The sequence below is a fragment of the Lynx canadensis genome, chromosome E1 (genome assembly GCF_007474595.2).
Source record: "Lynx canadensis isolate LIC74 chromosome E1, mLynCan4.pri.v2, whole genome shotgun sequence".
NCBI lineage: Eukaryota > Metazoa > Chordata > Mammalia > Carnivora > Felidae > Lynx > Lynx canadensis.
Genome location: NC_044316.2, coordinates 13,946,012 through 13,970,949, shown reverse-complemented (window position 1 = coordinate 13,970,949; position 24,938 = coordinate 13,946,012). Strand labels below are relative to the sequence as shown.

At 40.1% G+C, this 24,938-nt stretch overlaps 1 protein-coding gene across 2 annotated transcripts in view; it reads right to left on the bottom strand.

The window, feature by feature from the left end:
- The window catches only part of METTL16 (methyltransferase like 16), a 71,605-nt gene extending 51,179 nt beyond the window's left edge, over positions 1-20,426 (bottom strand). Inside the window, exons 1-2 of one of the 2 annotated variants that reach the window (XM_030296027.2) lie at positions 20,275-20,426; positions 12,150-12,277 (exon numbers count right to left, since the gene is read on the bottom strand). In XM_030296027.2, the coding sequence (XP_030151887.1) occupies positions 12,150-12,277 (128 nt within the window). In that variant the 5' untranslated portion in view covers positions 20,275-20,426. The remainder of the gene's footprint in view (positions 1-12,149; positions 12,278-20,274) is intronic. The other variant, XM_030296026.1, reaches the window with a different exon arrangement.
- Between the last annotated feature and the right edge of the window lie 4,512 nt (positions 20,427-24,938).

Here is a 24,938-nt window from a genome sequence, read left to right as displayed (position 1 = left end):
TGCTTATCTCTGTTTGTAGCTTATCTCTGTGGCAAATAGTTTGTGGCTGAGCAGCTAGTTCAATAACCACACTTTTAGTAGCATTACACCAGATGACACAAAAAGCCAATTCAAAGGGTATGATTACCATGTAGTTCCAGATAATTAATGTCAAGTTTGTCAGTCCGGTTTTGCCAGATCTCTAAAATTTTCAAAGGAAACCAACAACCCATAATTTTATATGAAATTTTCCTGATTCTTAAAATCTATGTGGGCAAGAAACAACTGCAAGCCTTACAAAATTCACAGGCTGACAGGTTGCACCCCATACTGTAAACAGTAGAATTATAAAAAAAGCTGAAATACTTGGTTACCTTATACTTTTAATGCTTTTTGTTTTTTTCATTTTTTGTTTTGAGAGAGAGGAAGAGAGTACAAGTGGGAGAAGGACAGAGAATCTGCACTGACAGCAGCAAGCCTGATGTGGGGCCTGAACCCATGAACCACGAGATCATGACCCGAGTTGAAGTCGGATGCTCAACTGACTGAACCATCCAGGCACCCCCACCTTATACTTTTAAAGATGAAGTATAAAAATGTTTTACTCTCTGGGTGGCTACGTTGGTTGAGTGTCCAGCTCTTGATTTCCGCTCAGGTCATGGTCTCGCACTTCATGAGATCAAGCCCCACGTCAGGCTCTGCGCTGATGGTGCAGTGCGAAGCCTGCTTGGGATTCTCTCTGCCCCTCCCCTGCTCGCTCTCTCTCTGTCTCTCAAAATAAATAAACATTAAAAAAAAAAGTTTCACTCTCAGGGTGCCTGACTACCCCAGTCAGTGAGGCGTGGGACTCTCAATCTCAGGGATGTGAATTTGACCCACATGTTGGGTTTAAAGATTACTTTAAATCTTCAAAAAAAAAAGTTTCACTTTCTTTGAACACTACTTTGCTCAGCTAACTTATACGAAATAGGTTAGAATTTTTAAGAAGTTGTGACAGTGGGGATTCATTCCTGTATTCATTCAACAGATATTTATCATGTATCAACTATGTAGTAGGCATTGTACAAAATGCCAGAGACTTGCAAATACAGACATCATCTCTCCCTTCATGAAGGTGATAGTGTGGTAAAGGGTAGGTATTCATCCAAGAAGCACCCAAACACATGTAAAATTGTCACTCTGACAAATGCTGTAAAAGATAGGTACAAGGTGCTGAGGAACCTGTGTAATTAGTGGAACCTTAGAAAGGTCAGAAAAGTCCACCAGAGAACTTCTAGAACTGATTCATGAATTCGGCAAAGTTGCAGGATATAAAATCAATGCACAGAAATCGGTTGCATTCCTACAAACCAACAATGAAGCAACAGAAAGAGAAATCAAGGAATCGATCCCATTTACAATTGCACCAAAAACCATAAAATACCTAGGAATAAATCTAACCAAAGAGGTGAAAAATCTATACACTGAAAACTATAGAAAGCTTATGAAAGAAATTGAAGAAGACACAAAAAAATGGAAAAATATTCCAGGCTCCTGGATAGGAAGAACAAATACTGTTGAAATGTCAATACTACCCAAAGCAGTCTACATATTCAATGCAATCCCTATCAAAATAACACCAGCATTCTTCACAGAGCTAGAACAAACAATCCTAAAATTTGTATGGAACCAGAAAAGACCCCGAATAGCCAAAGCAATCTTGAAAAAGAAAACCAACGCAGGAGGCATCACAATCCCGGACTTCAAACTGTATTACAAAGCTGTAATCATCAAGCAGTATGGTACTGGCACAAGAAGAGACACTCAGATCAATGGAACAGAACAGAGAACCCAGAAATGGACCCACAAACATATGGCCAACTAATCTTTGACAAAGCAGGAAAGAATATCCAATGGAATAAAGACAGTCTCTTCAGCAAGCGGTGATGGGAAAACTGGACAGCAACATGCAAAAGAATGAACCTGGACCACTTCTTACACCATACACAAAAAGAAACTCAAAATGGATGGAAGACCTGAATTTAAGACAGGAAGCCATCAAAATCCTCGAGGAGAAAGCAGGCAAAAACCACTTTGACCTTGGCCGCAGCAACTTCTTACTCAACATGTCTCCAGAGGCGAGGGAAACAAAAGCAAAAATGGACTACTGGGACCTCATCAAAATAAAAAGCTTCTTTCTGAATTCATGGGGCATTCCAGATACTGAGACAGCCATGGTGTCTAGAATGGGGAGGGCAAGGTAAGCATGTATAGTTTCAGATGAGGCTAAACAGGAAGATAGGAACCAGATTATGCAGGGCCTTATAATTAGGGCAACAATATCATTTTATCATCTAATCTGGGACTCTACTGAAAGCAACACTAAAACCTATTCATCACACCAAGAAAATTATAATCTATGCTAAGGACCTACATCTGGTATGAAACACAGACAGACCAAAGTGGAAGGCAGAGACACCAGTTAGAAAGTGATTCCTTTATCTGACTTAAGAGGCTGGATAAAGGTGGCAGTGGCAAAGCTTGGGGAAAATGAAAAGAATGAAGATATTTTCAGAAGGGGAAACTTAACAAGATTTGGTGACGGACAAGTACTCATAGATGTCCTCTCAGGTTCTGGCTTGTTAACAGGACAGACAGTGCCATTCTCTAAAACTGTGAACTCTGACAGAGAATGACTTTTAGGAGAAATATCATAAATCTGAGCTGAATCTGAGACATCTAAGCAGAGATAGTGAGTAAGCAGTGATCTCCAGGTACAGAGCCCAGAAAATTGGTCTGGGGAAACAAAAGAATAAGTGAAATGCACACAAACAAGTGAGAGATGAGTGATGAGAATTCTTAAGGGGAAAATACAAAATCAGAAGCAAAGAGAACCCTGCATTAAGCCTTGAAGTCCCCTTTAATGGTTGTAGATATAATCATTACAAAGGAAGCTATGCAAGGATACAGAAAGGGTGGAATAAAGTGTGGTGCCCAGGAAGCCAAGGAAAGAGGGTGTCCATGAAGGACAGCATGGGCAGAGTAACCTGCTTCTCAGAAGTCAACTGAAAACCAAAACTGCATTTAATGACAACAGATCAATGGAGACCTTTTCAAGAGCTGCTTTGATAGTGGTGGAATCAGAAACCACCACAGAACAAGCTGAAGGTTAAGTATAGTGTGGGAAAAAATGAAGACTGTAAAATCAGACAATTCTTCAAGAAGGTGAGTTGTGCAAAAGACAAGTGAGTTGTGCAAGGGAGAAGTGAGATAGGGCAGTGGAAGTGAGAGGGTTGATGGAGAGATTTTATTAATAATTTTTAAATTAAAGATTTAAACATGTTTAAAAGTCAATGGAAAGTCACAAAGACCACATATTATGATCCCATTTATATGAAATGTCCAAAACATGCAAATATGTAGAGAAAGAAAGGAGATTAGTGGTTGCCAAGGGCTGAAGAGAGAGAGGAGTTGGGAGTGACTGCTGAATAGGTTTATTTCGGGGGTGACAAAAATGTTCTGGAATTAGTGGTGATGCTTGCACAACCCTGCGAACATACTAAGAAGAACACAACCATACATTTTAAAATGATTTTATAGTATGTGAATGATATCTCAAATTTCCAAAAAGTTAAAGAGAAGAAGCTAGGTGACAGAGAGAGATTAAGTCATTAGGAAAAGGAAAACCAGACTAAGGTTCCTGGGATGAGAGGAGAGTATGGGATCCAAAGGACAGCTCTGATTAGAATATAGTAATAATAATACTAATAGAATCATGAATAACAACATTTGTCCAACAAAACCAAAAGCAGACCCATGGTCTTTTGCTGTGTTTTCCACCAATTCACAGTTATCCACAACTGATTTAATTTTTTTATTTTAACATCTCATGGGTCAAATAAGCAATTAGACAGTAACATAAAAAAATAAAGATCCTGAAACAGTGGAAATGACCATTACTGACAACCTTAGGCTAACCAAAGAACCCAAATCCTACTTGCAAAATGTTAAGAAACTACCCTGATCAAATTGACCTCTCTTTTTTTTTATTAAATGTTTATTCATTTTTGAGAGACAGTGTGAGTGGGGCAAGGGCAGAGAGCATGGGGGACAAAGGCTCTAAAGCGGGCTCTGTGTGACAGACAGCAGACAGCCTGATGTGGGGCTCAAACTCACAAACTGTGAGATCATGACCTGAGCTGAAGTCAGACACTCACGCTCAAACCACTGAGTCACCCAGGCGCCCCTCATATTGATCTCTTAAATGCAGATCTCTGTGCTAGCCAAGAAGCAGATGACAGGAAAGAAAAATCCAGTCATCCAAACACCTCTCTGGCCTTCCAAGTACCGTTAAAAGTATTGCAATTTTCTAAGCAAACCCCAGTGACTTACCCTAAATTCACTTAAAGAAAAAAAAAAAAGCTTTTAAAAAATTCAGTAGTAAGGGGCACCTGGGTGGCTCAGTTGGTTCAGCGTCCAACTCTTCGTACCAGCCCAGGTCATGATATCACAGTTCGTGAGATGGAGCCCTGCATCAAGCTCTGTGCTGACAGCATGAAGCCTGCTTGGGAGTCTCTCCCTCTCTCTGCCCCTCCCCCACCCTTTCTCTCAAAATAAATAAACTTAAAAAAAGTCAGTAGTAAGAGATCCTTAAATAGATTTGTTTTGTATTACAGAATTTAGGAACAATCTAAAAGTAATCATTAAGGAGTTGGATGAATAAACTACAATACCTCCACACAAGAGAATACTCTGTAGTCATTAAAGAAGAATGGGCTGTGCTTTTATGAAGAGGGTTCCTTGATATATTAAAAAAACAAAAACAAAAACACAACTTTGAATAAAATCACATATGTACATTATGACCGCATTCTTGTATAAAAGACAAAAAGCAAACAAAAAAGATCCCATGTATGTATATGCATAGAAAACTCTGGAAGTGTAAAAGCCACTCCTGGATGTGGAAATGGTGGGTGGGGTGAATAGGGTAGATACACACCTTCATTCTCTTCATTATTTTTCTTTTATCTGAATACATTTTACATAAAATAATTTTCACAGCAGTGTTAGAATTCTAACTATATGCAAAATGCTTATAATGTCAAGTGGGGGTAAAAAAAAAAGTCCTATTATTGTATCTATCAAAATTACAATCACAAAAAATACTATGTATGTATAAGGACAAAGACTTAGAAAGACACATAAAGTACTTACATCTTCTGGGGGTGTAAAAACTGTGACTTTTTATTTTATGTTTGCAACATTACCATCATAAATGTAGTTACATTTATGGATATATTTCTATAATTTTCCATTAAGCGTTCTATAATGTCTGTATAATTAAAAACAAAAACAAAAACCAGGGGTGCCTGGGTAGCTGAGCAGGTTGAGTGTCTGACTTCAGCTCAGGTCTTGATTTCACAGCTCGTGAGTTCTAGCCCTGCATCAGGCTCTGTGCTGACAGCTCAGAGCCTGGAGACTGCTTTGGATTCTGTGTCTCTGTCTCTCTCTGCCCCTCTGCTGCTCGCTTGCTCACTCTCTCTGTCACACACACAAACATTAAAAAAAATTTTTTTAACAAATAAAAAAATAAAAAACAAAATCCTCTTTTCAAAAAAGGAAAACAGGCCCATGGTTTCAGAATACTTTCCCATGAAAGAGGGACAATTCTGTTGGAAACCAAACTAGGATTATTTCCCACGGTGACAGCAATCACAAAAGACAGTACTACAGCTGAAGCATTAATTACATAGCTTTATAAAACACTCGGAGCAAGGGAAACAGCATTATAATTAATGTTTTCTTAGTGCCTTCAAACAGAGTTGTTATTTATATCAACAATTCTTGTTGTTAAAAAATATACATATATTCACCTTGATGGACTAGAGTATATAATTTATTAATAAGAAATTACATCCTAATCACCAAAATGTACAAGATATCAAGCAGAGATTATTCTAATTAAAGAAACGGAAAAAAACAACAAAGAGCTGATTCTTACACTTTGTTAGCAAGACAAGTGTTCATTCTCTTACCTCTAAGAAAACACAGACACTACTCTGAGCGTTAGAAATCCTTTTGTAGGACAAAGTCTAGTCATTCAGCTTTACTGGTTAAATATCTAGGTCACTGTAGCACCCTGGGACATTAAAAATTCCTGAACACAGGCAAGATCTTTTTTCATTCTCGTTTCTGAGATCACAAGAACTAAAATTAGCTCTCACGCGGAAATTAGTAATTTATTCGATCAGTCTTTGTTGTTTAACACATCCAGCTTCACAAAATAGCCTATTGTCAACAAGTCCATGTCCGATTTCCTCAGAATAACTCCTGCTCTGCTACTAATGAATACAATATTACCATTATAGATGGAGTTTGGAAGGATACATTCTGTGACCAATGGTTGAAATAACAATCATTCTAACACTGTAGGACTGAACCTCATGTAACAACAACAAAGGCTAAAGCCTCCCAACCTAATTTTCTGACTTGGTTTCTATTCATTAGATCTTCACCAAGAGGTTAAATATGTACTGTTATAAAGTATGACAAAACCCTTCAATGCTGGCTCTTTGGCTTAAAAACAAATCAGTTAAGTGTCACACTCTAACCAAACTCAACTGACAGGGCTCAACTCAGTTGCATATCCCCAAGGGGCTGGTTATTGTGAAAAAGTACAAACTAAAATCTAATTGCAAAGGTCAGACATGATTACAAGGCAGTGATGGATGCAGAGAAGAAAAATAGAAAGGGAGATTACACTAGAAAGCCTCGTCACCTTATCAATTACACCAAGCGTAACAAAAATAAGGGTACCTATCATTTGCTAAGTGTTTATAATGTGTCACTTCACATGCATTATCACTAACCCTTATTACAAATACCAAAATATGTCTTTTTATCCCTGTGTTCTTTAGATGAGGAAATTCAGTCTCCGTGAAGTTAATTATCTAAAACCTCCAGAGCTGCTAAGTGGCACCTCAAGACCAGTCCCTAGAGTGACTGACTCAGAAATACCCCCTCTCCATACCACACACACCCTGCTTAAGAGGTGAGCAAATATGGGGTGCCTCACTGGCTCAGTAGACCTTGCAAATTTTGATCTCAGGGTCATGAGTTTGAGCTCTTTGTGGGGTGTAGAGATTACTTGAATATATAAAACTTAAAAAAAAAACATGCATTCATGTTTATAGGTTAAAAATTCAAAACATAAGGGCACTTGGGTGCCTCAGTTGGCTGAGTGTCCGACTTCGGCTCAGGTCATGATCTCACAGTTCGTTGAGTTCGAGCCCCACATTGGGCTCACCACTATCAGCGCAGAGCCTGCTTTTCTGATCATCTGTCCCTCTCTCTCTACCCCTCCCCTGTTTGTGCTCTCTCAAAAATAAATAAAAATATTTTTTTAAAAGTTCAAAACAGGGGCGCCTGGGTGGCTCAGTCAGTTGAGTGTCCAACTTCAGCTCAGCTCATGATCTCTCGATTTGAGAGTTCAAGCCCCGTGTCGGGCTCTGTGCTGACAGCTCAGAGCCTGGAGCCTGCTTCAGATTCTGTGTCTCCCCCATTCTCTGCCCCTCCCCTGCTCATGCTCTGTCTCCCTCTGTCTCTCAATAATGAATAAGTGTTAAAAAAATTTTTTTTAATAAAAAAATTTTTAAAAGTTCGAAACATATAATTAAATCAAATTTATTGAGTGTATTGTTTAGACTTCCTATCAGCAGTACTTAATGGTTTTTGGGTCAATGACCCTTTTTAAAAGTGAAGTTCTAAATTACAGGTCAAAGTTTTGAACCCTATCTCCTCAAGAAAAAAAATATACCATTTTTTTTTTGTTTGTTTTTTAAAGTAAGCTCTACGGCCAGCATGGGACTTCCACTCATGACCCTAAGATCAATAGCCTAGAGACTGAGCCAGCCAGACGTGCCTCCAACTCAAGTATTTTTATCTAATTGTTTTCAAGGCATTTGTGAATCCTCTGAAAGTCCCTAAGGTTATTTCCCTGTTTACTTTTGTCTACTTGGTTAGAAATACAAGGAAAAGTGTCTCCAAATTATGTTAAACACTTTTTAATTTTTTTAGAGAGCGCTCTCACAGCTCACAAGTGGGGGGGGGGGGGAGAGAGAAAGGGAGAGAGGCAGGGGGAGAGAGAGAGAATGAATCTCAAGCAGGATCCATGCGCAGCATGGAGCTCAATTTGGGGCTCAGTCCCACGACGCTGGGATCGTGCCCTGAGCTAAAATCGAGTTGGATGCTCAACTGACAGTCACCCAGGTGCCCCATGTTAAACACTTATTAAAAGATATTTGTTATATTTTTCAAAATGCTGAAGCCTTCGTTTTTTTATTTTTGAGAAAGACAGAGAGAGAGAGAGAGAGAGAGAGAGAGAGAGAGAGAATGAGAATGAGTGGGGGAGGAGCAGAGAGAGAGGGAGACACAGAATTCGAAGCAGGCTCCAGGCTCTGAGCTGTCAGCACAGAGCCCAATGTGAAGCTCGAACCCACAAACCATGACATCATGATGTGGGCCAAAGCTGGATGCTTAACCAACTGAGCCACCCAGGTGACCTTCATTTTTTTTAACTTTCAATGAAAATTATCGTTTTTATTAACATAAACTAGTCCTTTTTTTCCAATTTGATGCTTTCTTATCTTCTGTTTTACTTTTTCTAATTTGGGGGAACTCTCATTTGCCTAGAAAATTTTTGTTCATCCCTTTAATTTTCCATTAATCCATAATTTAAGTAGGTCACTTGTGAGGTGGACAGGGGGAGGAGGAGGGGTAGGCAATGGGTTAGACAGGTGATGAGTAGGCAGTTCTTTCTGCCCATAGGTCTGTCCCTGTGCTTTAATAAAATCATCTATTTGCACCAAAAACAATAACAAAAAACAGGTGATGGGTATTAAGGAAGGCACTTGTGATGAGCACCAGGTGTATGTAAATGATAAATCACTAAATTCTACAGCGAAACTAATATTCCACTGTATGTTAACTAGCTGGAATTTAAATACAAACTTAGAGAAAAAGTAAGTTTGCCATTTGTAAATGGCACAGAGTTAGATTTTACAGAGGAATTAACTCTCATGAATTCAATAAATTTTTTGCATGTCTATTACTTGCCAGGCACCTTTAATACATTCAGATATGCTGTAATAACAAATCTGTCTGGTCTTCTCTGAGCTATTATTTTAAAAACTATAAATCTTAAGCCATCTTAAAAATCCTCCTCTGGTTCCTCTGTGTCTGAGCAACCAAGTTAATTTGCATGCTATGACAGGCTCTTCATGACCTGTTCTTTTTTTCATCTTGTTACTCCCCAACCTGCTATCCTATGTCCACTTCAGCCCCACCTACGTGCAATTCTCCAAACTTTCCACACCCTTAACAAAATTCTGTTCTCTGTACTTGGAATTCTTTCCCCCACCTTTTTTTTTTTTTTAATGTTTGTTTATTTTTAAGACAGAGCACGAATGGGGGAGGGACAAAGAGAGGGAGACACAGAATCCAAAGCAGGCTTTAGGCTCTGAGCTGTCAGCACAGAGCCTGATGCAGGGCTCAAACTCAGACAGCTAACCGAAGTCAGACACTCAACTGACTGAGCCACCCAGGTGCCCCTCCTTCCCCCTTCTATTCAGTCTTCAGGATTCAGTTCAAAGACCCAAGGCCTCTACTAACATCACCCGTATCACTGCTTTGTCCTGCTCTTCTGACTTCCATTTTCAATTGCCTACTAAATAACCCTACTTGAATATCCCACAGCTTTCTCAGATTGCATATAACCCAAACCGAAAATCTCATCTCCCCAAAAACAAGCTCATTCCCCCTTGATCCCTAACTCAATAAACCAGGTACTACCACCTAGCCTCTTGCTAAATTAGAATCCTAAGCACCACACCTGGCTCACACTCCTTAATTTCTACCACATTCTGCTCATTCTATTCATGAATTTTTCTCAAATTCATCAGTGATTTCTATCCCTCCTGCCTCTACCTAGTTAGGCCACCAATGTCCAATCTGGATTACTGAAACCATTTCCTACTTACCTCCCTATACCTCCAATCTTAATTTCCCCTGCAACCTATCCTCCGCAATGCTCCTAGACTACTTCTGTCTAAACACAATTCTGAACATGTTATTCCTCTACTTTTAAATGTTAGTGGGGGCGCCTGGGTGGCGCAGTCGGTTAAGCGTCCGACTTCAGCCAGGTCACGATCTCGCGGTCCGTGAGTTCGAGCCCCGCATCAGGCTCTGGGCTGATGGCTCAGAGCCTGGAGCCTGTTTCCGATTCTGTGTCTCCCTCTCTCTCTGCCCCTCCCCCGTTCATGCTCTGTCTCTCTCTGTCCCAAAAATAAATAAACGTTGATAAATGTTAGTGGATAAGGATGGGGGTGGGTAGCTCTGAAGATACAAGAACCCTTGATGCATGTCCTTAAAATAAATTCCAAACTCCTAAGTGGGCCTTGTAAAGTACTACAAGCATAATCATCTCCAGACTCATCTGTCCACTATATCTCAGGCACACTCTGCTTTTCCAGTTCCCCTACTGCTTAGTGCTCTGCACATACTGTTCCCTCTACTTGTAACACTCTTCTATCCGGCTAACTCCTAGTCATTCTTCAGCACAACCATGACACCACTTTTGTTTCAAATCATTCTCTAAGTCCCAAAGTCACAGTTGGGTCTCCCTTCTATGTGATTCTACCATACATCCCACAGATTCTGCCACACCAAATGTGTTTATTTGTCCACTTCCCCTGCTAGTGTGTAAACTCCAAATGCGAAGTCACTGTCTTTCTTCTTTATTATGGCTTTCCCAAGAATTTAGCACAAAATGGTTAATCAACAGACATTTTGTTAAGTAATTAAGTACAATGATAGGAACACACAGGAAACCAAGAATAAAAAAACTGTATCTGTCCTAAAGCTGCATGCACAAATAAAACATCCACATATATAACTATGAAATGAAGATTTAAGCACGATGGTAGAGATGATCTACACCAAGAGAAATACTACCTCAATCTCTCTAGACCATCTCCACAGTAAGATGCCAAAAATAATTCTTTAAAGCATGTAAAGAAAATACTGGAACTCTTATTTAAATGTTTTTTATTTCTATTTCATATTATGTTGTCTAATGTGCTTAATATAGTAACACAGTAAATTGTACAAGCATTCATATATGGGGTGGTCCTCATATATGGGGTGGTCCTCAACTTTTAACTGAGTGACAAAAAAAGCTTGGAAACCATAGTTCTAGGGTATTTGATCTCAACCTTTGTGTATTGTTGAAGGGGGCCTTGATTGCTTTCAGAATCTAATAGAAACTAAGAATTATCTCCCAGAAAAATGAGCATAAATATACATTATTTTTAATCTTTTATAAGATTTCTAGGGTATCTCGGCCTTCAGGTTAAGTCCTGCCCTAGGGCTTCCATTTTTAAAGCCATAAAGAGACTGCTAGTAGAAGAAGTCATCAAAATGTCTCAGGCCCTATTATCCTATTATTCCTTACCTTCCCTTTTCTCCACAATCCTGCTCTTCCTCCTCCCCAGTTGAATCACCACACCTGTCCCCAAGAAGGCTTGGAATTTCTAGTCTATAACTCCCATAGAGTTTAGGAATGCAGTGAAATATTTCCTTCTCAAAGGTATAACATACACATCAGTTATTCCCAAACCATCACCATAATTTTGCTATTTCCCTAAGTACTCATATTATTTCCTTAATTTTTAAAATCAACATTTTTACCAAATTTAACTTTAAATTTGATGACATCCTAAGTATCTGTGAAATCAGTTTTGATGCCTGATGATTTCTCTACTACATCAAAATAAACATACACTTAAAATAAGGACTCTAGACCCTCATCAGCACCAAGTTTTAGAGCACAATCTCAAGGTTTCTGCACTTACTCTGAAATCTCTGTTGGGTAAGCAATAATTCAGAGATCAAGTTTTCTTAAAGCCAGAAAGAAACTTAAAAGTATTTGGTCCAATCCTCTCATTTTACAGTTTAAAAAGATGCAACCCAGACAGGTTAAGTGATTTGTCCAAGATCAGATGAGAAATTTAAGGAAAAATCTAGGATTAGCATTCAGGTATAGTATTGGCCCAGTATGCTTTCCACTACACTTGTGTCCTTTCAGATTACACTAGAATAATACAGTTATCAAGAATTCTTCATCTGTTACCTACCTCACTCTTCCATTCAGATTTATCTGAACATGCTGCTTAAAATCTGGATATTTGGATGCCAGATACGCAAAGTCAGGAGGTTTGTCCTTGTATCTATTCCTTGCATGCATTGATTTACTCAGAGCCATCTTTAAAAAGAAAAAAAAAAGGAAAAAAGTCAGCATATTTAGTTTAAAAAAAAATTAATGGGAAAAAGCTGTGGTTGCCAAGTCAACAGTTATAGCCAACATATTTCTGCTAATCAACTGAGAAAGTAGAAGTTACATTTTTTAAATGTACACAACAAATAAGCATATGAAAAGATGCTTAACATCACCATGAATCATTAGGGAAATGCAAATCAAAACCACAGTATCACTTCATACCCATTAGGATAACTATTATTAAAAAGGAAAAAAAAGAGGGGTGCCTGGGTGGCTCAGTTAGTTAAGCGTTGGACTTTGGCTCAGGTCACGACCTCATGGTTCATGAGTTCAAGCCCCACATCGGGCTCTGTGCTGACAGCTTGGAACCTGCTTCAGATTCTGTGTCTCCCTCTCTCTCTCTGACCCTCCCCTGCTCGCACTCTCTCTCTAAAATAAATAAACTTTTAAAAAGTTAAAAAAAAAAAAAAAGAAAAAAAAAGATAAACGTTGGTGAGGATGTTAGGAAACTGGAGCCTTCACGCACTGCAGGGAGGAATGTGTACAACTGCTGTGGAAAGTTTGACGGTTCTTTAAAAAGTAGAATTGCCACATGATCCAGCAACTCCCCTCCTAAGCATATACCCAAGAAAAGTGAAAGCATGGATTCAAAGAGATATTTGCACATCAGTGTTCACAGCAGCATTATTCCTAACGGCTGAAAGGTAGAAACAATCCCAAATGTCCATAAATGGATAAACCAAATGTGGTACATACATACAATGGAATATTATTCAGTCATAAAAAGGAATAAATTTCTGATACACCCTACAACATGGATGAACCTTAAAAACATTATGTAAGGGAAACAAGCCACATACAAAAAAGACAAACGTTGTATTTCCCCACTTATAGTAGCAAGAATAGGCAAATTCATATAGAGAGCAGAATAGAGGTTACCAGGGTTTGGGAGGGAGGTAGGAATGTTGAATTATTACTTAGTGGGTACACGGTTTCTGTTTAGGATGAGGAAAAACTTCTAGAAATGGACAGTGGTGATGGTTACACAACACTGAATGCACTTAATGCCACTGAATACTACACTTAAAAATGGTTAACTTTTATGTTATGTATATTTTATCACAGTTTGAAAAATGTATGCAACATGATTTTTTTTTTTTTTAAACCATGGGAAGAAAACCGGAAACTATTCTTTTGAAAGCATCAAAGGGGTAGAAGGCAGTATAATCTACAGCCAAGAAGTAATAGAGGTACTTTTTACAGTGTTCTTGTATGGACTGAATATTTGGTAGTACACCATAAAGTCACTAATGTTTCAAAATACACTTTCTATTTTATAAATTTCAGTCTTGTCAGTCCTAGGTAGCTAAAAACCAAATAAAAACAATTTTGTCTTCTTCCAGATTACAAAAAGGGAAAAAAAGTTAATGCATTTATATTGCAAGACAAACACTGGAAGAAAAGCCATTGTAGTGGTTTAGTAAATTGTGCAGTTGGTAATTTGAAAAAATAATTTTTTTATGCTTGTTTATTTTTGAAAGACAGAGACAGAGCATGAGTGGGGGAAGGACAGAGAGAGAGGGAGACACAGAATCCAAAGCAGGCTCCAGGCTCTGAGCTGTCAGCACGGAGCCCGACGTGGGGCTCAAACCCACGAACTGAGAGATCATGGCCTGAGCCGAAGTCGGACGCTTAACCAACTGAGCCATCCAGGCGTCCCTAAAAAAATATTTTAGTGTATATCTCAGTGGCAACTGATTTGTATTTTCTTTTTATCACTCTGTATTTTCCATTGTTTTTTATAAGGCGCATTCACCTAAACAAAGTTATGTAAGTCAGAATCTTAGGCATCACTTGCTAGTTCTATACTCCTCTCATATCCCCCAAAATCAACAGTCATGAGGATTTTTACCTGCTAAATACCTCTCAAATCCATCTATTCCTCCCTATCTTCACAGGTATCAGCCCAATACAAATTAACTTGGATAGCTAAAACAACCTCCTACTTGGCCACACGAAATCAACTCTTACAATTTCCCTTTTCCACCTTTCAGAGATCATCTCCTAAACACAAATCTCATTATGTCTTCCTTCTCCTATGCCCACCTGTTCAAATCTTTTTATTTTTTTTATTTTTTTTTTTAATTTTTTTTTTCAACGTTTATTTATTTTTCGGACAGAGAGAGACAGAGCATGAATGGGGGAGGGGCAGAGAAGAGAGGGAGACACAGAATCGGAAACAGGCTCCAGGCTCTGCCATCAGCCCAGAGCCTGACGCGGGGCTCGAACTCCCGGACCGAGAGATCGTGACCTGGCTGAAGTCAGACGCTTAACCGACTGCGCCACCCAGGCGCCCCCCACCTGTTCAAATCTTTACTCAGAGGATTAAAAACAAAAACCACTAGGGTGCCTGGGTGGCTGAGTTGGTTAAAGTTAAGCCTCTGACTCTTGATATCTTGATTTCAGCTCCAGTCAGGAAGGCTGCTTAAGATTCTCTCTTCCTCTGCCCCCCCACACCCCCTCGCACAGGCTTGCTATCTCACACAAACTCATGGCCCAGCACAGCATGGCCTTACCTAGTTTTTCACCATCAGTTTATGTCACACCTATCCTTGCTCTTCTTTCTGTCCCTCCACTCTGGCAACAGGGTCTTTACACAGTTTATTCCCTTTGTAATGTTCTTTCCTCCTCTTCACCTACTGAATTCCTACTTATCCTTTCTTTTAAGTTTTTATTTATTTATTTTTGAGAGAGAGAGAGCACAGCCAGAGTGCAGCCAGCAAGTGGGAGAGGGACAGAGAAAACGAGAATCCTAAGCAGGCTCCACACTGTCAGCACAGAGCCTGATGTGAGGCTGCAATTCTCTAACCCAACTGTGAGATCAAGACCGGAACGGATATCAAGAGTCAGACGCTTAATAGATTGAGCCACCCAGGCGCCCCTCCTACTCATTTTTACTCTTACAGTTCAAACATCTCTTCTTCAGGAAAGTGTTTCTTCCCTAATCTCACTAGTTAAATCATATTCCCTTATTATAATGTCTCCTGGCAACAAGCACCTTTCCTTTGTAGGCTTATTAGAAATGTAACTTTACATAGTAATGGATCTAACACTCTATTTCAGGTTTTTGACAGCTTTCTACACTGAAAAAACATTTTTTTTAATTTTTTAATTCAAGTATAATTACCATAATGTTATATTAGTTTCAGGTGTATGATATAATGGTTCAACAATTATAAATATTCCTCTGGGCTCATCAAAGTAAGTGTACTCTTTTTTTTTTTTTTTTTAACGTTTATTTATTTTTGAGACAGAGAGAGACAGAGCATGAATGGGGGAGGGTCAGAGAGAGAGGGGGACACAGAATCTGAAACAGGCTCCAGGCTCTGAGCTGTCAGCACAGAGCCCGACACGGGGCTCAAACTCATGGACCGCGAGACCAGACCTGAGCCGAAGTCAGACGCTCAACCAACTGAGCCACCCAGGCGCCCCAAAGTAAGTGTACTCTTAATCCCCCCACCCACCTCCCCACCTCCCCTCTGGCAACCACTAGTTTGTTGTTTGCATTTAAGAGTCTGTTTTTTGGGAGGCACTTGGGTGGTTCAGTCTGTTAAGCATCCAACTCCTGATTTCAGCTCAGGTCCTGATCTCATAGTCGTGGGATAGAGCCCTAAGCCAGGCTCTGAGCTGAGCTGAACGTGGAGCCTGCTTGGAATTGTCTCTCCCCACCCCCTCCTCTACAGACATGCGCTATCTCTCTCTCTCTCTCTCTCTCTCTCAAAAATAAACATCTAAAAGAAAAGAGTCTTTTTTTGCTCATCTACCTTTTTTTTGTTTCTTTAAATTCCACATGAGTGAAATCATATGGTATTTGTCTTTCTTTGACTTATCTCACTTAGCACTATATCCTCTAGGTCCACCCATGTTGTTGCAAATGGCAAGATTTCATTCTTTTTTAAATTTTTTTAATGTTTGTATTTACTTTTGAGAGACAGAGACCAAGTGCGAGTGGGAGTGTGGGGGAGGGAGAGAGGAAGAGAGAGAAAGGGAGAGAGAAAGAGAGAGAAAGAGGGAGACACAGAATCCGAAGCAAGCTCCAGGTTCTGAGCTGTCAGTACAAAGCCTGATGTAGGGCCTGAACACGTGAACCACCAAAAGACCATGACCTGAGTGGAAGTTGGATGTTTAACCAACTGAGCCACCCAGGTGCCCCAACATTTCATCCTTTTTAATAGCTGAGTAATATTCCATCATGTATATATACACCTTTTTAAAAATATATACCTTTTAAAAAAATTTTTACTGTTTATTTATTTTTGAGAGAGACATGTGCAAGCCGGGGGAGGGGCAGAGAAAGAGGGAGACACAGAATCCAAAGCGGGATCCAGGCTCTGAGCTGTGAGCACAGAGCCCGACATGGGGCTCAAACCCATGAACCGTGAGATCATGACCTGAGCTGAAGTCAGACACTTAACCAACTGAGCTACCCAGGCACCCCAACTTTCAAAGCATTCTAGGCTTTTCCCTCAAAGTTCTTTAGTTTACATTTGTCTGTCCTATCCCCCACCCCACCTCCCAAGCTGCAACCATGTCCATCTTATTGTTTATTCCATCCACCAGCAACTGGCATACAATAAATATTTGTTAGGTCAAAGAATAATTCAGAATTTAGGGGAATTAATAGTCACCTGAAAGCTTTTCAGCATACTAAACTACCACCTTTTGCCCCTAACGTTATCACAGAAACTCACTACATACAAGTTTTAATTTCCTAACGTTAATATACCCTTACAGGGGCGCCTGGGTGGCGCAGTCGGTTAAGCGTCCGACTTCAGCCAGGTCACGATCTCGCAGTCCGTGAGTTCGAGCCCCGCGTCGGGCTCTGGGCTGATGGCTCGGAGCCTGGAGCCGGTTTCCGATTCTGTGTCTCCCTCTCTCTCTGCCCCTCCCCCGTTCATGCTCTGTCTCTCTCTGTCCCAAAAATAAATAAACGTTGAAAAAAAAAAAATATATACCCTTACAGACTATCAAGAAAGAGGGGAGCATAAAACTAGGACAAGAACCAGTCCCCATGAAAAAGTTGTATAAGGGGCACCTGGCTGGCTCAGTCAGTACAACATGTGACTCTTGATCTTGGGGTTGTAAGTTCAAGCCCTATGTTGGGTGTAAAGATTACTTAAAACTAAAATTTAAAAAAGATTAAAAAATTAAAAAAAAAATTTTTTATTAAAAAAAAATCAATCAATCAATAAATAAATAATAAAATTAAGGGGCGCCTGGGTGGCTCAGTCGGTTGGGCAACCAACTCCACCCAGGTCATGATCTCACAGATCATGAGTTTGAGTCCCTCATCCGGCTCTGTGCTGACAGCTCAGAGCCTGAAGCCTGCTTTGGATTCTGTGTCTCCCTCTCTCTCTCTGCCCCTCCCCCACTCATGTTCTATCTCTCTCCTTCAAGAGTAAATAAACATCAGGGATGCCTGGGTGGCTCAGTCGGTTAAGCATCTGACTTCAGCTCAGGTCATGATCTTGTGGTTCATGAGTTCAAGACCCACATCGGGCTCTGTGCTGACAGCTCAGAGCCTGGAGCTTGCTTCAGATTCTGTCTCCGTCTCTCTCTGCCCCTTCCCCACTCATGCTCTGTCTCTTTCTCAAATATAAATAAAACATTAAAAAAAATTTTTTAAAAAGAGTAAATAAACATCAAAAAATATTTAAAAAAAAAATTTTTTTTTTAACATTTATTTATTTTTGAGACAGAGAGAGACAGAGCATGAACAGGGGGAGGGCCAGAGAGAGAGGGAGACACAGAATCTGAAGCAGGCTCCAGGCTCTGAGCTGTCAGCACAGAGCCTGATGCGGGGCTCGAACTCACGGACCGTGAGATCATGACCTGAGCGAAGTCGGACGCTCAACCGACTGAGCCACCCAGGCGCCCCCAAAAAATATTTTTAATAAACAAATTAAATTTAATTTAAAAAAAAAGGAAAATGTTCTCCTTTCTTGTGATTCTGGCAAGCAACAAAAGAAAAGTACCCTAACAGTAATTTCAAGAGACATTGGTATGTAAGGCTCTGCAACACATTTAAGATTCTAAAGACTGCATGCATGACATCAGTGTACACACGACACTCTGAACATATGTGGAACAAATTAAATTACAGATACAGCAAATTCAATTCATGTCCTACATTAATCAACCCTTCTGATTAGAATACATACAGAAAAAATCAATAAAGCCACCCTTTTGCTAACCAATCTCCTAACGCAGGCAATGGGGTCTTAGATAAATCTTATTCTTCTGAGTATCAACACTTAGCTGGAATAAACATTGTCACTTCCCACTTCTCTCTAACTTAATCTTTCTCTTCCTGGCTCATTCTTATCCAGTCACACTGCCCTCCTTGTTTGTTTGTTTTTTTTTTTTAATTTTTTTTTCAACGTTTATTTATTTTTGGGACAGAGAGAGACAGAGCATGAACGGGGGAGGGGCAGAGAGAGAGGGAGACACAGAATCGGAAACAGGCTCCAGGCTCTGAGCCATCAGCCCAGAGCCTGATGCGGGGCTCGAACTCACGGACCGCGAGATCGTGACCTGGCTGAAGTCGGACGCTTAACCGACTGCGCCACCCAGGCGCCCCTGTTTGTTTTTTAATCAAATCTGGCACACTCCTGACTCAGGGCTTTTGTACTTGGTCTGTATAGACTGCTCTTCCCCCAGAAATACATACATATAAGGTGCCTCACCTTTTTCAGGCCTTTGACAAAACCTCACCTTCTCACTGATGCCTTTCCCACTTTTTAAAAATTATTATTATTTTTTAAAGTATGCTCCATGCCCAACGTGGGGTCTGAACTAACCACCCCTCTATCAAAAGTAGCATGCTCTATCAACTGAGCCAGCCAAGGCGCCCCTGATGCCTTTCCTTAGTGCAGTGAGTTAACACACTCCACTCCCTTAATAGTTTCGGTACTCTACATAGAACTTACCCATCCGATATTCCATACACAGCATTTACTTACTTTTCAAAACTGCCCTGCCAGTAAACTTCATGTGGGAAAATATTTTGTCTATCTTGTTCACTGTGATATCCCCGCGCCTAAATTAGGGCCTGGGAGAGTAGACACTCGTAAGTATTTGTTGACTGAACACACGATGAAACTCTTCACTGTCCCAGAACACTAAAACACAGCACTCTCATTCTTTGTAGAACAGCCCTCAACTGGACACTCAAAAAGGATGTCTCTTGTGGGTTACCCGGGTCAGTCCAGAAAGCCAAAGGAGTACACCCTTGACACTGAGGCTTCGCTTTTCTTTGATCTTTGCCATCTCCATGCTGTTTCCTTGGTTTCTCCTAACCCTCTTAATAACAGTCTTAAACTACCGTTTATCTTAACACAAAAGAATCTAAATTCCGCTTCGAATTCAAATTTCCGCTTCCAACTCGAAATTTCTTCTGCATAAATTTCTCCCAGTTCAACCCCAATCTCCGTTTTCTCACTTTGCCTTCCTTCATTCATAACTTTTTCCTCTAGTTCCGCCATTGCCAGTTCTCTATCTCCTCCACTCCTCCCACACATTCATCTTATCCACCCAGTCTTCCAGCCTCAGTTTCGGATCTCTCTAAACGTCCTCAGCCCCTGGGACCTCTCTCACTTCAATCCTAGCCTCCATTCTATACGCCAACTCCTCCCAGCCGCCCCACCACCATTACCCCCCTCCACGTGCGCGCGCGCGCGCACCCACCCACCCAAATCGTTCACTCACCCATGTAGTCTGTCCCCCTAGACCCAAAGTCAGTACCTCACAGGTGCAGAATCCGCGCGCGCGCGCACGCAAACACACACACATACACCCATCGGGTCTGTCTCCCCAGGCCCGAAGTCAGCAACTCACCAGCCCAGGACCCGAGAATAAGGAACTCGGGCCGTACATAGGTTAAATGACCTCTCCTCCCGCCCAAGAAATATTAAATGACTCACATCTGAAGTAAACGTTTCTTCAAGAAGACCAGTCTGGAGTAGGCCTCTTTAACCCTAGAGTCTTAAACCACCCGCAGAGCGAAGCGCCTAGAAACGCAGATGTTACGCTCCAAGTGCGCCGCCATGTTGGGCAGCCATTTAGCCTCGTGATTGGACGAAGCACTCTCGCGCGACCTGTAGCAGAGTCTGAAGAAAGAAAACACCGTCGCGATATCTGGAGTTTGAGGCTCCTGACACAAGGAAGGGGCGTGGTAGCAAGGGGGTTGTTTTTGCGTGAGGGCACCTGGCGTAAAATCGGTTTGAGAACTTGTTTTTCGTTTGTCTGTTTTTTAATGTAGATTTTTAAAAATGTAGCTTTCTGGGTCCCACTTCAGACTTCCTAAATCACTCTCGGGGGGTTGGGCAGGAATATGAGAACGGCGGGGGGAGGGGACTTTAGGATTTGATGGCGAGCAGTTAGCGTCGTTTATTGTGCAACAGGTCTCTCTCTTCGTATGTTGCCTCATTTAATCATGACTGATGAACCTGTGGTGTGGGAAGGCGTAATCGCATTTACAGCGTCAAAACTGGGGATCAGAAATATTAAGTCGTTTGTTCAAGATCTCACATCGGATGACACTAAGTCCGTGTTCTTTGTCTCCTCACCTGCCACTTGAGCTGGAAGCTCTATTAAATGCTTTTCATTTTTCTTTTCAACTCGGTTATACTTTCACCCTCTGGTAAGTAGAGTGAGCATTAGTCTCATTTCATAATGGAGACAAAAAGATAAACCACTTTAAAAAGGTATACAACTTAAGCTAGGACTAAAGTCATCCTCTGGGCCCTCACGTGTTAACTTTTTCCATTAAAGCTTGCCTGAGTCCTAGTAATTAATATGAAAGCTTCTGGCAAAGTGCTGCTGTAAAATTGAGAGATAGAGGCTAAGAAATGGAGACTTCAGCTTTATGCAGAACAAAGTGTATAGGCAGTCACCCAGGAAAGTCACCTTTCCTGGTGAGGAGGTGCTCTCATCTATTGTGTAACACACACCACCCTAAAATATATAGCTTAAAACAACAATTTTATTTACTCACTGTTCTTCAGTCTAGGCTGGAATTAGTCCATCTGTTCTTGTTCTGTCCTTGCTGTTAATGGTAGCATCAGCTGGTGGCTGGTTCAGCTGGAGTGACTGGGCCCCCCTCTCCCTGTAGTCTCAAATTTTCTCCCTCTCCATGTGACCTTTCCATATAATTTCTCCAGCAGAGTAGCCAGACTTCTTACATATTAGCTCAGAGATCCCAAAAAGGCAAAAGTGTAAGCTTCTGGGCCTTCTTAAGGCTTAGGCCCAGAACCGGTGCTTTCATTATTCACTAAATTCTATTTGTTAAAGCAGATCAAAGGGCCAGCCAGATTCAAGAGGAAGGTATCCTGGAGTTCCAGGTTATACTCTCAATACTGGAAGCTGTGGTTTGCTGATCTACCAATGAGCAGAATACCACAGAAAGTTTTCTCTTTAGTTGTAGTGACTTTGGTACTGGTTATTTTTACAGTATTTAGTGCTGGCTTCTGGAAAGGTGAAAGAGAAAATGGTTTGGGAGGTATAACTGGTAGGGTTGTAAGATGCTGGTGAATTTCTCTGTTAGCTCCAAACAGAGATCCGACTCCCCTGTGGGTCAAACCAGAGAGATCCTAGCTTTATGGGGTTTAAATCATGCCCCCAACCACTTACTAACCCCATGATGATGGACAATTTACTTACAACATCCAAGCCTGAGTTTTCTCAATATTGCCAAACAGGATAGTAATCTCATATGGTTGTTGTGAGAATTAAATCAGATAATGCATATAAAGCAGCATAGTTTCTAGCACATAGTAAGTTATCGTTATTACTATTATTATTCCTTATAATTTCTTTGTCAATTTCCATTTTTAAAAAATTATTTCAGGGGCGCCTGGGTGGCTCAGTCGGTTAAGTGTTAACTTCAGCTCAGGTCACGATCTCACAGTTTGTGGGTTCAAGCCCCGCATCAGGCTCTGTGCTGACAGCTCAGAGCCTGGAGCCTGCTTCGGATTCTATGTCTCCCTCTCTCTCTGCCCCTCCCCCGCTCATGCTCTGTCTCTCTCTCTCTCTCTCTGTCAAAAATAAATAAAAACATTGAAAAATTAAAAAAAAATTATTTCATAATGATAAAACATGTTCACTATAGAAAATTTGTAAAAATTGTAAATAATACAGGAAAGTATGAGAAAGAAAGCAAAAAGTATCTAAAAATCCCACGACCTAGAGCCAATTACCAGAAGTTGATAACCTTACTTCCAGACCTCTGTTTTCATAAGGATATATAACTAAACAATTTTTATATATTTTTTCTCAGATATAAATCTTGGAGGTTCTCCTACCTCAATTAATATAGTTCTATATTAATGCGACGGATCCATAGTATTCCATTTTATGGATGTGCCACAATTTTTTGAAACTATTTTCCCTATAGGTGAACATAGATTGGCCTGATGTTATGGTACAATGATGACTACATCTCCTTTAAAATTTTTTTTTACGTTAAAATTGTCTAGAGACTCCACAAAATAGATTAATAACATACTCAACATCAGATTCCTATGGCTTATCTCTCTGACTTACCCTCAAATTCCCAGGAGTTTAATCTTGTAAGAGAAGTCTGTCCAACTTCAACACAGTATAGGAGTTCAATTAGTCTATTACATTCTTTGCTTTTTGCTGCCTCTTTGTAGTAGGAAATTGATTCTGCACATTTAGTGGGTAATGCTGCTAATTCTGAAATTTTACATATTTGGTACCAGATCTGCTTTCAGCATCAGCCATTCTCCTGGGCTGAAGTCAACCCTTGAGGGCATCATCCTGAATTCCCATTTTACTGAAGTTAATTATTTCCAAGACCTAGTTACTCTACCCTGCCACTCTCCTTTGGCCAGGACTAGACAGTCAACATCCACACATCTCTCTAACTTCATGTCTTAGGGAGTAATGATTGAATGTCAATTCCCAGAAGACCATGACCTCCTTATGTCAATGTATTCAGCTCCTTTTTAGGGACCAAGTTAATATTTCAAAAATCTAATGGCCACCTTAATTAAGTCGTAAGAACTATGCCCTTATCCCAAAACAATGACTGTTTCTCAGCCTTACATTTACATAACTGAGAGAGCTGCTCAAGTGATGCTTTATATTTAGGACATCATATTTTTCATTTTTATAAATGTTGAATTCTTTGAAGACTCGAAAAGTAAATTTCAAAAATTAATAGCTGGAAGAAGAACTGGATCTAAATGTACATTTGACTACTTCCTGTTCAAAGTTGCATAAAACAGAATATATTAATTTAAAAACAATAAATTCCAAATAGGACTGAAAACCAGAAATAACGCCATTGACGGATCAGAAAATTGGGGGATATTCTGAAAAACCAGGACACGGATAGGAATAACAACTAAAATGCCAAGGGGTTTTTTATAGGGAAATGCAGATGATGTTGAAATATATCTGGAAAACAAAATGTGCAACAATAGCTAATAATAGTGTTTTCCACTTGGAAAAAATTATACCACACATAAAATGAACCCCATATGGATAATAAAACAATCATAAAAACAAAATTAACTATAGAAGTGTTAGAAGAATGCAGAAAAATGTTTTTATAAAAAGAATAGGGAGGGTCTCCTAAAGACACAAAGCTCAAAAACCATAAAGGTTGCTAAATTTGGTTACATAAAAATTAAAAAATTCAGGGGCGCCTGGGTGGCTCAGTCAGGTGAGCGGCCGACTTCGGCTCAGGTCATGATCTCGTGGTCCGTGAGTTCGAGCCCCGCTTTGGGCTCTGTGCTGACAGCTCAGAGCCTGGAGCCTGTTTCGGATTCTGTGTCTTCCTCTCTCTGACCCTCCCCTGTTCGTCCTCTGTCTCTCTCTATCTCAAAAATAAATAAACGTTAAAAAAAATTTTTTTTTAATTAAAAAATTCAATATAACAAAAGATACTACAAATAATTGACAATAAACAGAAAATATTTGCGATATATATAACAGAGTTAATATCCAAGATACATTCTCAAACAACATCAAATCAATAATCCAATGTTAAAATGATTGATCTATACGAAAAAGAAATTCACAAAAGACCATATATAGTTGACCTATGAAAATATATTAAAAGTTCTCAAATGCATAAATAATCATACAAAGGTAGAGTTAAATAACTAAGTACCACTTTGAACACATCATATTAATAAAAATAAAAAATATTGATAATGTCCAACCATGGCAAAGGTTAGTGTGTTAGTTAGTTTTTGCTGTGTAACAAGCCATCCTAAAACTTAGTGGCTTAAAACAACAGGCATTAATTATTACAATTCTGTATATCAGCTGAGTAGTTATTGGGGTTCACTGATATCTGCAGTTTTCTAGATGTTAAGCTGAGGCTTGGATGATCTGAGATGACCTTACATGTCTGGCAGTTAGGAGGCTGGTTGGTGTAGGGTCAGGGTCAGGAAACTACTGCCAGTGGGCCAAATCTGGCCACACCAATTTATTTACATACGGTTTACGGAAACAGCAGAGTTGAGTAGTTGCGAGAAAGGCCATATAGCCCACAAAGCTGAAAATATTTATCATGTGGCCCGATACAGAAAAAGGTTGCCAACCCCTGGTTAGG